The 14,462-nt window shown below is 53.4% G+C and overlaps 1 protein-coding gene and 1 long non-coding RNA gene across 3 annotated transcripts in view; one reads left to right on the top strand and one right to left on the bottom strand.

Annotated features, from left to right (window-relative positions):
• The window catches only part of SYNPO (synaptopodin), a 36,566-nt gene extending 28,320 nt beyond the window's left edge, over positions 1 to 8,246 (bottom strand). Inside the window, exon 1 of one of the 2 annotated variants that reach the window (XR_014021305.1) lies at positions 1,871 to 4,941. Coding sequence is in view for 1 of the 2 variants with exons in the window: in XM_081288589.1 (XP_081144715.1) it covers positions 7,475 to 7,892 (418 nt within the window). In the remaining variant the exon portion in view is untranslated. Of the gene's footprint in view, positions 1 to 1,870; positions 4,942 to 7,474 lie in introns of those variants that run through there. The other variant, XM_081288589.1, reaches the window with a different exon arrangement.
• Positions 130 to 7,499, top strand: LOC308646062. The gene is made up of 3 exons (XR_014021312.1): positions 130 to 1,812; positions 6,730 to 6,941; positions 7,364 to 7,499. It is a non-coding gene; the product is annotated as an uncharacterized lncRNA (long non-coding RNA).
• Positions 8,247 to 14,462: the final 6,216 nt, after the last annotated feature.

The raw sequence follows: 14,462 nt of genomic DNA on the forward strand, positions 1-14,462 counted from the left end.
GCTTCCCTTCCTTGGTCTCCATCTCCTCTCCCCAACTCAAAAATGGAGACTAGGTAAAATGACTCAAGAGGCTAGCCAGGAACCAAGCACCAGAATGCCACAGGTTTGTGCTCCCCACCCCCACCCCACCCCCCAGCTTAGGGAAAGAATAGAGAAGGGAAATAGCTGACCAGGGAGAGAAAGAGTTCAAGACCTTATTTTAACTACGTAAATGCTGTGATTGGAAAAAATCACAACTTAGTTCAAGTGCTAATTGGCGGTGGGGGCCCTGGAGTTGGCTGGTGGCTTGCAAAATGGGAGCAGACCTGAAAGGTCGAGGCCACAAGCCAGGGTGACATAGCAGCAATGATTTATGTAGGAGAAGTTCTTCAAATATCAAACTTGACTGATCCTATTTCATCCTCGTGCACAGATGAGAAACTGAGGATCAGAGAGAAGGAATCATCCCAAGATCTCATTGGGAGAATAAGGCAGCAGATGCTCCTACCACGCAAACAGGGCGTTTCCAACTCTCTTGAGGGGGGGTCTCAGCCTCTTTCTGAAGCAATACCGTAAGTAGTTGGGGGAGTGAATCATCAAGTTCAGTTTGTGCCTTCACCCCTCAAGACGTAATGGGGGTCAGTCCTGGGGCTGGTGAGCAGGCAGGCTTGGGCCAGCAAGGCTTCCACTCCCTTGCCCCAGTGTACCCTCCTTCCCCTAATTAGCATCCCATCTCACCCTCCACTTTCCAACAGGACAGGATTGGAGCACTGACTATTCCTACAACCACCAGCACTGTCCCAGTGCAGCTCCCCCCCCCCCCCCAGTGACCATCCTGCCAGCCTTCCCACTGGGAGCCCCAGAGAGCAAGGGGCTTACTCCAAGATCATGCAGCAAGCTGGTGTGTTCCAGTGCCACCTGCCAATCAGGGTAGGGTGGAAGGGGGAATGGGACACATGCTGCTTTCCACTCAGTTCCTATCCCTTCTTTGAAAATTCAGACATGGAACAGAGAGGGTCCCTGTCCCCATCCCAAATAAGCATATAACTTGGGGGTAGTGTGGGGAAATGAAAGGAGATCTTTTCCCCAAATTCCTCTAAGGTCTTGCCAGGACCATGAATGATGCTTTCCCACCGCCTATTCCACAGCACGGAGGTTAGAAAGGAGCCCCGCCCTCCACTCACTTCACCTTTGGGGCCCCGATTCTCAGCAAATAGGGGCAATCGTAAGGGTGTTGTAAAAATTTGATGTGAAAAGCCCAGGGGTTTCCCTCAGCGGGAGGGCACTCTGGAAAGCCCATGATTTCCCCAGGTGGGGTTGAGCCCGGTGGTCCACAGCGTAGCCGGTTTCGCGTTTGGCGTCCCCGAGCTCCAGCCAGACCCCGGTGCCCGGCTGCCCCGCCCGCGGGAGGTGGGGGTGCAGGCCCAGCGCAGGCCGTTCCGCTGCCCCACAGGCGCCCATGTTGGTCCACCCGGGCAGCGCCCCACCCGCCATTCCCCTGGATCAAGCCAGCCGCACTTTCCCAAAGCGCCCGTGGGGCGCAGACCCCGGGCTTCTTGCCATCCGTGAGCCGGGGGCTGCCTTGACCCGCGATCAGCTGGAGGAAAGGGGCGCGAGGGCTGGTGACCCCGCACCCCAGAGAAGAGCTTCGCGTGGTCAAGCGTCCTGCGGCTCCGGAGCTGCGGGAGAACCCGAGATCCCTCCAGCCTCCACCACACAGGTGGGGAAACTGAGGCCCAGAGTGGAGGAGCAACTTGGCCAAGGTCACTCCGCGTTCGGCGACTGGAGCCCAGATGTGCCACCGCCTCCAGCGCGGTGCCACCAACTGCGCAGGTGGGAAGGGCGAGGCGCCAGGCGCCCGCACCCCGCCAGGCCAGCGCCCCTCACTCACCTCCAGCCTCTGCGCTCGGTCCCCGAGCTCCCGGGCGCCGCCGCCTCGGCACACCTGGCCGTGTCGGTCAACGCGCCCCGCCCCGAGGTCCCCGCACCCCTGCTCCGCGCCAGGCGCGGGCTTTGCGCCCGAAGCCCCCTCCTCGCCTCCGCCACCACCGCCGCCGCCGCCGCCGCTGCCGCCGGGAGGGCTGCTCGGACCGGAGCCGGGAGATGCGAGCGGGCGGGCGGGCGGGCCCGCAGCTCTCCTGCCGCCCGCTCCCCGGGGCCCTAGCGCCGCCCCTCCCGGCCGCCCCGCCCAGCCCCTGGGGGTACGACTCCCCTCTTCGCTGGCTCAGCCTCCGGTCTCCAGGCGGGTCCCCCTTTCTCTCCCTTTTTCCTCTCTCGCAGTGCCTCCCTTTCTGCTGCCTGATTGCCTGTCTCTCCCATGTCCTCATCATTTTCCATCTCCTGGTTTGTCGGTCTGTCCTCAAATCCTATTCTCTTTCTGACCCGACGTGTTTGGCCGGCTCATTTCCCCCTTGTCTTTCCCACTAGTCCCTCCTCCCTTAAATCTATCTCTGGGATTCCGTGGGGCACAAGTGACACCACCTCCCATACCAGAAAAAGTTCCCTCGGGGCCATCTCCCACCACTTTCATCTCAGCCTTAATAACCAAAATAACTCTTTACCCTGGCAGAACTAGGCAAATGGGGACTGAGGAGGGTTGCCACCTCGCTCACCATCAGCCAGCTGCTGTTCCCGATTTACTAGTGGGTCAGCAACAAAGGCACGGGGGCTGTGCTTCCATCTTTCCCTGAAGGGGATTCCGTTCGCATGGAGCTCAGCAGAGTCTCAAGGCGGTGCTCAGTCTGCTTCAGAGTCCCCCATGGGGATGCTATTAAAAGCCCACATTCCCACATTCCAGTCCCCCTCCCTAGGGGAGAGGTTGGTGGGCTTGGAAACAAGACTAAACAGTCACCCTCCACTCTTCCAAAAATTCTGAAGTAGATTACACTTGGAAAAATGCTGGCCTGAGCAAGAGTACAGTGGTGCCCACCTGTAATCCCAGCTACTCTGAAGGCTGAGGCAGGAGGATGAAAGGTTCAGGCCAGCCTCAGCAACTTAGTAAGACCCTGTCTCAAAATAAAATAGGAAAGGCTGAGAGTGTAGCTCACTGGTAGAGTGCTTGCTTATACTGTGCGTGTTAGGCCCTGGATTTGATCCCCAGTATAAGAACAACAACCAAAAATTTAAAAAAAAAAAAATGTTGGGCTGGGTTTTCACAAGTTTCCTGGGTTTCTCACCCTTTGAACCAAGGTGGTTCCACTTTCATCTGTCTTTTGTATCAAGAGCTCTGTGTTTAGATTTCTGCAAAAGGAAGTTAGAAATGTGCAGATATAAGCCCATCCCACCCAAGGTTTTCTGAAACACTGACCTATAGGTGTTGGGGGACTTGGTTGTTCCCTGTTCACTGTGGGCTGGCTCAGAGTGCAGGAGGTCAGGTGACGGAGGAGACAAACCCTCTCTGGCCAATCCCTTCCCACTGCCTGGTCTCAAGGGCCTCAGAGAATTCCTCTAACCCTGTTTTGCTGGGGTTGGGGGCAGAAGATTGGCAGCAGGTAGAGTATTGCTTACCCTGAGAGAGCGCTTTGCTGGAGAAGTGGTTGCAGCCCAGCCTGTGGGAAACCAGGAAACAAACTGTGTGGGTGAGAGGGAAAGAGAGACAGAGGCTAGGATTACTGCGTGGGTGGGTATGAAAAAGAAAGAGATGGGGAAAAGAAAGAAGGAGAGAAAATGGTTCTGTCTGTACGTAGGTGTGTGACCGTGGGTGTGCAAGAGTGGATGTGCCTGTAGGAGAGAATGGGAACGCAAGAGAGCTTTCAAAGTGTAGGTGTGTAGCAGAAGAACACAGAAAAGAACAAGCTTTAACCTGTATCTGTGTATGAGAAAGCGGGCACATGTCTGCTATGTGTTTTCAGGTGGAACTGTTGCTCTGTAAGCAAATCTAAAGCACATGTCCACATGTGACAGGCATGATGGGTGACAGGGCCTTCAGGAGGGTGCGTGCCAGTGTCTACCCATTGTCCAGATGTGTGAGTGCCTGAGGGTATTCATGTGTACAGCACTGTATCTATGGATACGTGTGTATGTGTGAGTGCACAGTGAGGTATATTGGTGTGGGGGTGGAAAGGGCAGTGGGCAACTTTCTGCTCAGCCTGAGCCTGAAAAGCAAGGACCTTGTCCTTGACCCGTGACTACTCTCAGCTTGTAGCCTGGGTGCAGGCTTTTCTAGTTTAATCAAAATCAGTGCGCAGCCAGGAGTGTGACTCATCTGACAGCCTAGACCCCCACTCTCACCCCAAGACCATCCTGAGGCTCAGAACAGTGTCCACTAGAGTGGTGAGGCCTCCACACCCTCTAAATACCCCCACTCCCAAAACATAAAGGTCACCAGCAAGGGAGACGCCACCTCAGCAGTGGGTCTCAGGCCTCCCCCATGCATCTGAAGAGGAGAGAGAATGTGGTTTGTCCAAATCCCCCCACCTACTCCCAGAGCCTGAACAACCTTTTACCAGCCCCAGGTGGGTGGAAGAACACGGCCTGCTGCCTCGTCTCCATGGAGACAATGCAGCCAAGAGGGTGTTTAAAAACATGGGGCCAGACCTCTCAGGGTTCAAATCTCAGTTCCTCCACCCACGGATTGTGAGAGTTTTGATGATTCCTTTAAATTCTATATATCTTAGTTTCCTCATCTGTAAAACAGAGATAAGAGACGTATGAACTGCAGAGGGCTGTTTAGAGCATGAAATGAAGTAGTCCATACGAAGCATCTACACAGTGCCTGGCAACCAAACAGTGAGGTAGAAGCCAGGGTTCCAGCCTTTAGCTTTGCCACCAATTTACTGTGTGACTTTGGACAAGTCGATTGTTCTCTGGGCTTCAGAGCCTCCCTCTGCAATGATAATCTCAGTGAGCTCAGTTATAACCAGCTGAGACTTTAGAAAGGATGGCTCCAGCATGGGGCTTTCTTGGTGAGTTGTGGACCAACTGGTTTGGCTAAGACCTGATTGTGAGCCCTGTTACATTTTCCTTCCCACATATATGCTCCCAAGTTGGAGGCAGCTGGTGACAAGAAACTTGAGCTTCAGGCTGCTGCCCACCTAGGCTGCCTGCAGCCCCTCCCCTTCCAGCCTGCCAGATGGTATTCAGACCTTGGAGAAATGGTACCAGTACCCACTGACCCCAAGTGAAGATCTCTGCAAAAGATGCCATGATCATACTTAAAAAACACCAGGGAACACTCCAAGAGGCAGGTATAATTGCAAAAGGATGGGTGTAATTGTCTGATGATGCTTATAATCCTTTGGCAGTAATGGAGGAAGCTTTAAAAGGAAGCCTTAATCCACTAATAACCTGGCGGTACCATAGGCTTTTTAGGCAGAGGGAAGCGACTCCGGCCACACCCTTTCCCCAGGGAGCAGAAAGTCCAGTGTGGGCTCTGACCCAAGACCACCTGAATTTTGTCTCTCCTGCAAGACCCAGCTTCCTTCCTGTCCCCACCTCTGAGAAATCTACCCATTCTATCTTCCTGAGGTCACTCCTGTCCCTAGAAATGTTCAGACTAGAACTAGGTGACCAGCTGATTGGACATGAAAGGAAAAAAGAACCAGGCTGTTCAAGGCAAAGAACAGCATCATGGTCTCAGTGCAGGTACTGACTGTTGCCTTGGGCAGGCGACTTGAATCTGTGAGCCTCAGTTGCTTCATCTGTAAAGAATTATTTCAGAGAGTAGAGAAGGAGAATGACCCCAACGTGGGACACTGATGGGTTACATGCAAGGTCATCCTTTCTCCTCTCCTCTCTACCCATGCTCTTCCACCCCAGGTTTCCACAGACAACACACACAATTCCAGAACACAGTGATGGCTAAGAGCACATGCCCGTATTCAAAACACTGTGGTTGAAACATGTCCTAGCATCTTGCTAGGACAAATGCCCCGCATCTCGGACAAATCCCTTACATTCTCTGAGCCTCAGTCTTTTCATCTGTACAATGGAGATGATAACACTGCATCCCTGGGGGACGCCATCCGACTGAATGAAGTAATACAGGTAAAGCTCTTTGCACAACAGGCTTAGCACAAGAAACCTCAGCAAACAGTCTACTTGTTGAGTTGATGATGATCATTTCAATTGTTATCAATGTCCCCACATACATATCCAGATGACTATAAAATTTCCAAAACTTTGCCACCTCCAAAGTCAGTGCGACCTCACAACAGCTTTATGAGGTAGATAGGATTCATAGTTTTATTTCACTTTCACAGATGAAAACACTGAAAGTCACCAAGGGACTTGCTAGGGTTTGGCCAGTGAGCATCAGGCCCAGACCCAGGATCCCTGTGTCCTGACCCTGAGCCCTGGTCTATGTGAGGAGAGGCAGCAGAACCTGGGGTCTCAGGCTCCAGGGGGCCCAGTTTGGACTGGCTCTGGAGTGGGGGCCCACCTCCCCAATTTAAGTCTGGTGAGCCTCGCTGGTGCCCTCCTCCTGCCCCGGAGGCACTGAAGGCCCCTCTTTGCTGCTGCCCAGCTCTCTGGGTGACCCAAGTCTGGGTGGGAACAGTGTTCATGGGGGGCGATCAGAGACTGGAGAGAATTATTTCAGAGAGTAGAGTAGGCGGGAAGGCTGGTGAGATGCCAGCCTGGGCGTCAGCAACGCCTGCAGAGAAATGAAGTGTTCCTTCAGTTTCCTGACGCACGAGCCCTCCCAGGACTATGTCCCCCACAAGCCCTGCACCCCTGAGATCTGCTGGCAGCAGTTCCTGCCTGAGCTGAGCATGGCCTGGCTCACGTCCTCCCCATCTGGACCCACTTCAGGTTTCCATGGGCCCCGGTGGTGGAGGTGATTCAGCGTGAGTCTCCCTGCCCCGCCCTGCTCTGCAGACTCCAGTGCCAGAGGGGAAAAGGATCCTCCTGCCTTCCTTCCTCCATGCCACACCTGCAATGCTCCCCACACGCTGTCACTGGATCCCACTGTAGCCGGGTGACATGAATTGTCCTTTGTCATCTCTAACAGATGGGAAACCTAGGTGAGGAATATGGACCCAGCTCAGCCACTAATTGGCCAAGTAACCTCTGTCAGTCTCTTGCTCACTCTGGGTCTGTTTCCCCACTGGGATTGGATTAGATGAAGGGCTTTGGTGGCTAGCTTGAGGGCAGGGACCACATCTGCTTGTCCAGTCTGCATCCTCATATGCCCAAGTCACTTGAACTCTCTTCATTTAATGAGGGGTCCTGCCCCATCAGATGATTGGGACTTTCATGGTCATTCATTCCCTAATCATTAAAGGGCAGCTGAGACTGAGAAACGGACTTTTTTCCAACCAAGCATGATAACGTGGTTTTCTTTCACTGCTTGCTCACGTGCCCTCTTTGGCAGAAAAAGAAGTGAAGTTAGACACTGTACAGCTGGACCTGCCCGTAACCCACAGCTGCTTCTCTCTCTCCACAGCTGCCAATCTGGGCATGCTTGAGGGACTTCGACAGATTGTCATGTTTCCTGGGAAAATATACAGAGGAACCCCTGCTGAAGGACCTCTGGGGAGAAGGAATGCAAGCTTACCTGGTTTCTGGGCCACCCTGGGCCCAGGGCCGGGGCTGGGGCTGACTGTCACCACCTGCCGGGCCTTCACCACATCCCAATCCTGGTTGGCCCTGTTGTCATGCTGGGACCCCTCTCGTGCTTCCCTGGAGCAGCTGGATGGCTGAATGCCCAGGGCTCTGGACATCTGTGGCAGCCCTTGGGTGGCTCTGCAGGCAGAGTTGTCCCTGCTGCTGTTGCTGTTGCTGCTGCTGCTGGCCACCTTGTTGTCTTCCAGGTCCATGGGCCCCACCTCTCCCTGCAGGCCCTCTTCACTGCCGCTCTCCTCGGCCTCCAGGGCCAGGCACCTGTAGCTCCCATCGGGGATCTGGAAGGTGCAGGGGGTAGGCCTCCCTTCTCCAGGCCCCAGGGGCTGTGATGGGAAGTGAGGGCCCAGCATGAGGCTGCCTTTCCTGATGAGCAGGCGCTGGCCCTGGACTGGGGCAACTGCCTGAGCGCTGCTCTGGGCTCCTCTCGGTGGTGTCCTCCGGGTCTCTGCAGATCCACCTTCACAGAGTTGGAGCGAGGTCCAGCTGAGAAGTAAGATAAGTCCTTTCTGAGCTGGGTGAGGAGGTGGGCCCCCAACACCTTCTTCTTAACCCTTCTTGACCTCTGGAATGAGAGGGCCCTTCAGGGAGATCTATCTGTACAGGGAGAAAAGGAACCACGCATGAGACAGCTCACCCAGTGTTCTGGGCTGAATTCCTAAGACCTGTCCATCTGAGGGTGGGCCTGAGAATTGACTGGGGTTTGAGGTAAGGGCCCCACACATGCACAGGGAAGTGTTGCCCAAGCTTCAGTCACTCAGCATTCTAGATTGGCACCATATGTGTGTGCTACCTGACACTCTACGGACTTCATTTTTTCCTTCAATCAACTTATATAACTTACTTTAATACTTTAGACTTTCTTAAGCAATAATTACAGAAAAATCAAAAGTGTATTGTGCTAAGTCATTTCCCCTGATTCACATTAAATAAATATCTAGTTATTTTTAAATATTTATCTGAGCATGACTGAGAAAGAATTCTTTGACATTCCACCCAAAGTACATACACAACAGTAATCACAGGAACAGCGGGTGAGGATACAAGACTGGGGACATATACTTTCCCCCATAATGTTCCAGAGGCCTTACCACAGGCCCAGAGCAATAAACCCAGTAGACCATGGACTGAAACCTCTAAAACCATGAACCAAAATGAATCTTTTCTCCTTTAATTTTCTCAGGTATTTGTCCCAGTAACAAACACTAACCCAGAGGGGTCACCATGGTGTGCACTTATATGCCTGGGCTCTGAGTTTGACCTGTGATGGTCTCTGAACCTCCACTTCCCCACCTTCAAAATGGGTATTGTAATACAGGTGGATCATCCCTAAACTGGAAATCCAAAATCCTAAACATTTCAAGACCAAAACTTTTGGTGGGAACAACAGGATACCGCAAGTCCACATTCCACGCCTGACCTCATGTGACGGTCGCAGTAAAAACACAGGCACACTAAAAATACTGTGCAAAATCTTATGCATATATGAAACAAAAATGAATTTCAGTTTTAGACTCGGGTCTCCTCACCAAGATGCCTCATTATGTATATGCAAATACTCCAACAAAATCTGAAAACATCAGAAACAGTACTGGTTCCAAGTTTTTCAGATAAAAGATAACTCAACCTGTCTCTCCAGTGTCACATTGAAAGTTAAACTGTCTCAGTGTTCCACTGAGGGTTAAATGAAAAAATGCATGCAGAGGACTGAGCACGGTTTCTAAAGCATATCTTTGTACATTTTGGCTATTCTCTCTTTCCACAAAAAGTTCTTAAGCTCTTATTCTATTTCAGATATCATAAAAATTCCTGGGGATTTAGTGATGATAAAGAAGATATGGTATTCTGCCTCATGAGCCTTAAAATCTGGTGGTAAGAGCTGTGAATGATAATAAGGACAATAATAATAATAGTATGATTATTTATAAACGTTAAGAGTGATGAGAGTCAGCGGAGAGGGGACAGAGGCTTCCTGAAGAGATGGCGAGGAGGAGATAGATGGGAGAGGTTCTTGGGCGGAAGAATTGGCCAGGCCTGGAAGCAGATGGAGAGTGGGTGTGGAGGAAGGGGGAGGAGCCCAGGATACAGCGCAGGTCCCCAGCTCTGGTGACAGAGTGATTTTGTTAATAGAGATCAGGAATACACGGGAAGGAGCTGGTGGTGTTCAGTGGAGCAGGGAGATGAGTTTGATTTTTGAATTTTCAGGGGGAGGTGAGCAGTAGGTCCACAGATGGGGGAGAGTTCCAGATTGGGATGGAAGGTTTGGAAAGCATTTGTGGGGGCGGAGTGTGGAAGCAGACGGGATCCTGTAGGTTGAGCAGGTAGCACTTCAGAGAGGGCTCAGGGCCGATTGCACTTCATCATATTGAATGACTTGATCCCTCATGACTTAGCTGTGTGGACTCTCTAAGTCTCATGCATCCTGTTGGAAAATGGGGAGAGAGCCACATGCCATGAAATCTGTAGACGTGGATGACCTCAGGGGCTGGACCGACCTCAGTGGCAGCACTCACTCCTCCATCCCGAGCAGAGGTCATGCACCCCCGCCCCACTGCAGCAAGCTGGGTGGAGGCCTTGGCTGTTGGTTGGGGCTGGGCCAGGAGAGTCTGGTAGGCATGCCGAGAGATAAGTGCATCACCAGGCGCTGGGACAAATCAGAGCCAACCAGGGCAAAGGCAAACATACGTCAGAATCAGAAAGATAACCAGGCACCTGTTAGAGCAGCCTGGGCACCGGGAATCAGGAGAAAGTCTGGGGAGGAACAGAAGCTCCCAGGCTGAGCACCTACCCTGATCCAGGTGGGTCCAATGCTTAGGTTATTACCATAAATTCTCACAAGCCTCCAAGACAGGCACTTTATTATTATCTCATCTCAGAGGTGAGGACGTCAAGGCTCAGAGAGGTGAAGCAACACATCCATTAAGGGACAGGGCTGGGATTGGGACCTAACTGTGACACCTTGACAGTAATGCTGGAGCCAGGGACACAGAGGAGATGGCAGCAGGCCCTCAGTCCTCTCCTGGAGCGTTCTCACTCACCAGCTGCTGCCACACTTCTCCCATTTGAGCTTCAAAGATCTTAGCATCTCTTGAAGGGCCAGGAGAATTCTGAAGAGACCTAAATGGCTATGTGATCCTGGGCAGATGGCCTTGCACTCTGGAGTCAGTTTCCCCAAGGGCACAATTTAGGGTTGAGACAGATGGTGCTGGAGGGGCCCTATGCTCTGGCGTTGCAGGATCCCATGATTCTAAGCTCTGGAGTCAGCCACCCCCACCGCCACCAGAGCCAGATGGCAGGAGGCAGAGGGAGTGGGCGAGGGGAGGGGGCAGGGCTCTCCGACTCCCTGCAGGGGCCTCGCCTCACTCTATCCCTGCTTCTGTTTTGCTGCATTTGACAGTGGCCACGGTTTCCAGGAAAGAAGAGAGAGGCGGAAAAGTTAACTTTCCGCCACCCACACAAATATTTTTGGCTGGCTGTTGTCTTTGGGCTGCCAAGCCAGGAGGGAGGGGTTGGCAGGAGCACTCCAATTCAAGCCTCCCTCCCCTGGAGGGAGGACTCCCAACCCTGCTGGAAGGTGTGGGCAGGCCCTGCACAGGCCTGAGCCCTGGAACACCCATCCTTGGTGCCCAGGACCCAGTGATAATGGTAACTGCCACTTCCAAGTGCTGGGCCAGCCCCTGACCATTCACTCCTGTGAGGCAGGTGGATGAGCACGGTCCACAGATGAGGAAACTGAGGCACGGGGAGGAAAACATAGGGGTGAGGGGCAAAGCGGGGTGTGAGTCAAGGTTGCTGGGATCTGTGCTCCACCTACTGCTCTCTGGCTGTGGACTCTGTCTCCAGGGGTCCCCACAGCCCCTAAGGCTGCTGAGTTGGATGGCAGGCCCATCAGTGTGAGCCAGTCCCCTCCGTAGGCAAGAGAGGACCACCTCTGGCCTCAGCAGAAGTGGAGAGGGTCCTTCCAAGCTCTGGTTCCATTTCTACCCACTTGCATACCCCTCATCTAACCCTAAAGCTCTAAAACTCCTGAGCTTTGGCAGCCAGGGCTGGTAGAGCCCTCAGAACTGCTGATCTCATCTCAGAAGGGAACACTGAGGTTATATAAGGTTATATAAGGCAGGCTCTGGGGCACCGGTTGTAGCACCAGAGGCACAGCTGAGCATCAGAGGCCCCGTGGTCTGAAGGCCTGACTGGACATGCTGGGGCTTCTGTTGTTGGCTTCTGGATGGGTGGGCCCAGGGATCGTGGCCTTGAGACCCTCACATTCTTTCCAGGGCTTCTTTTGGAGTGGGGGAAGGGCACTGGCTTGGAGTCAGACCCAGGTTCTAATTCCGACTCCACCATCCGGTGGCTGCCTGATCCTGGGCCAGTGCCTTATTTTTCTGAGCTACAGTTTCTCTGCAGAACAGGGTTTGAAATGAGGCCTACTTCCCAGGGTTGTTGCAGGGATTAATAGAGAAAACATAGGCTCATTGCAGCACCTAGCAGGGCAGGAGAAGGCACTGCTGTGTGCTCACCCGCTGGGGAGCTGCTCCTTGGAGCCTGTGCTCAGGCTGCAGTGAGCACAAAGCATGTCCCGCCTCCCTCAGGTGCCCCACAGGCGGGAAGAGCATGGATATAGCTGCAGAGGAAGCTAAAGGGAATGAGGAGCTCTGAGCAGCAGGGCACAAATAGGTACGTGACAGGGGTCGGCCATGGAGTCCTTGTTTTATCTCTTTTGTGGCCTTGCTGGGTCATGCTAGGGAAATCACAGCATCTGATTTCACACATGGAAGACAAAAGTAGGCTGAGAGGAGAGAAGTAGCCAATTCACTCCTTCCAAGGCCCTTCTGCCAGAATTCTCCCTACCTGACCTCCCTCCACCTATAGTTTTCTTCCTTGTCTCTATACTATTATAGTCTGACCCCTTTTCCCAAAGTGCAGCTCTGAATGTGTTGCTCACCTGCTCAAGAGCATCCCGTGGCTCCCCACTGCTCACAGAATAAAATCATGTTGCCAACAAAGGGAAATGCGAATTTCAAGGCAGATTTCATGATTCTTGATTGAGGGGAATGAAGGAGGGTTTCCTCAGGAAGAATACCTATCAAGGCCCAGGGAGAACAAGAAGGCAGGGCCACTGGGGATAAATCCAGTGTAGAGAGTCTGAGGCAGCAGCATGTTTGAAAAGATGAAGAGAATTAGGGCTAAGAGAGAAGGGGGCCAGATCGTGACAGGCTTGGATGACCTGGACTCTCTCCTGCTGGCTGAAGAGAGATGATGAAGAGACTGTAGGCTGGGGAACTGGGCAAGAGTGTCCCATGGGTGGGGGCTGAAGGCAGTGAGGCCAGAGCAGATAGCAGGAGGCTGAAGCAAGGGCTGACCTAGAGGGATCCCTGGGAGAGGAGAATGTTGGGGCAAGCTCCTCAGCACCTGGAACAGTGCCAGGCGGATAAAACAATGACGATGATCGTAGCTGACGGCCATGAACGTGTACTCTGTCAGGTGCTATTCCAGACACTGAGTGTGCGTGAACTCATCGGATCCTCATCACGAGCCTGGAAGGAAGGTGCTATTATTATCCCCATTCTACAGATAAGGAAGTCGCGCTTCCAGGCCTGCCAAGCTCACTCAGAGAGCATGGCCAAGTCCTGCTTCATATCCTGATCCTGATTGTCTGGCTCCAGGTATCACTCATCTACCAGCCTGCATTGTCCCAGCCACAACGAATAAATGAGAGGATGGATGAATAAAGAGAAGGAGGGGAAGATGGAAGGATGGAAGATGGGGAAGGAGGACTCTCTCCAGAACCTTGTAGGCACCCATTAAGTGAAACAAGGAATGTGGAGAAACCAAGGTAGAGCTGTTTCTGTATCCCACGGTCAAAATGATCGCCCCAGGGACTGAGGTAGCTCAGAACAGGTTCAGATGCCTCAGGGCGCCTCTGCCTCCCCACCCCCCAACTGCCAGCAGCAGCGTTAGCCTGAGGGTGTGCGAGGGACAGTGTCTGGCCTGTCCAGTTGCTCCTGCCACTGGGAAGAGAACTTGAGCTGTCCTCAAGGATCCGATTTGAGAGGACGTTCCTCCTGTTCCTCTCCCAAGGGAAGTACAGGAGGCGAGGGAGGGGCTTCCTTCTACCTGGCGCCCAAGGTAAGATCCCAAGCCCGTCCCCACATTAGCACTGCCAGGCACAGGGGAATTCAGCCTCTGCCACTTCTTTGCTATGCATTCTTGCAAGTGTCACCTCCTGTCACTGGGCCTCTGTCTCCCCAATTGGAAAAGCCCGTGGCTGACGGGAGCAGAGGCAGCCAGGGTTGATGCTGCTCCTGACTCCTTCTGGCACCTGCCCCCACGCCCTGTCTTCCAAGGGATGAGTGCAGTCACAGAGGAATGTGCAAGTGGTGACCCCACATTGCCAACCCAGCTCCTCATCCTGCAGGATGAACTGAGGGGTGCTGGCCTCTTCCCTCCCTGTCTCAGCAGCCTTCAGCCTCTACAGTTGGCAGCACAGCCCACCGGGACCTCTCCTCCCTTCTTCCCTCCATTCCTGTCCACGTCTTGCAGCAGAAGGGGCCAGTGGTGGATGGGCAGTGTGTGGAGCCGGGGGAGCTCCCCAGGGAGCAGCAGAAAACCCTCTCTGGCACGAGGGGCCGAGAAGAACTCCTGGCTGGCCCTCTGGGTGGGCTCGAGAGCCCCGCGTGCCAGCCAGGTCTCAGCTCAGCCTCACGAGAGCTGAGCAACTTTGGATGAGTCATTTCATCTCCGTGAATGTCAGATGCCCTCTTGGCAGCACGGGGGACTCAGTCATTCATTTATCCCCTCGTTCACTCAGCACACACTCACCCAACGCCTGCTCTATGCCGTTGCTATTTTCAGCGCCGGCAGTACACAGTGAACAAAAGAGAAAGAAACCCTGCCCACGGGAAGCTCACATGTTAGTTGGGATG

This window comes from Spermophilus citellus (genome assembly GCF_964194105.1).
Source record: "Spermophilus citellus genome assembly, chromosome: 1".
NCBI lineage: Eukaryota > Metazoa > Chordata > Mammalia > Rodentia > Sciuridae > Spermophilus > Spermophilus citellus.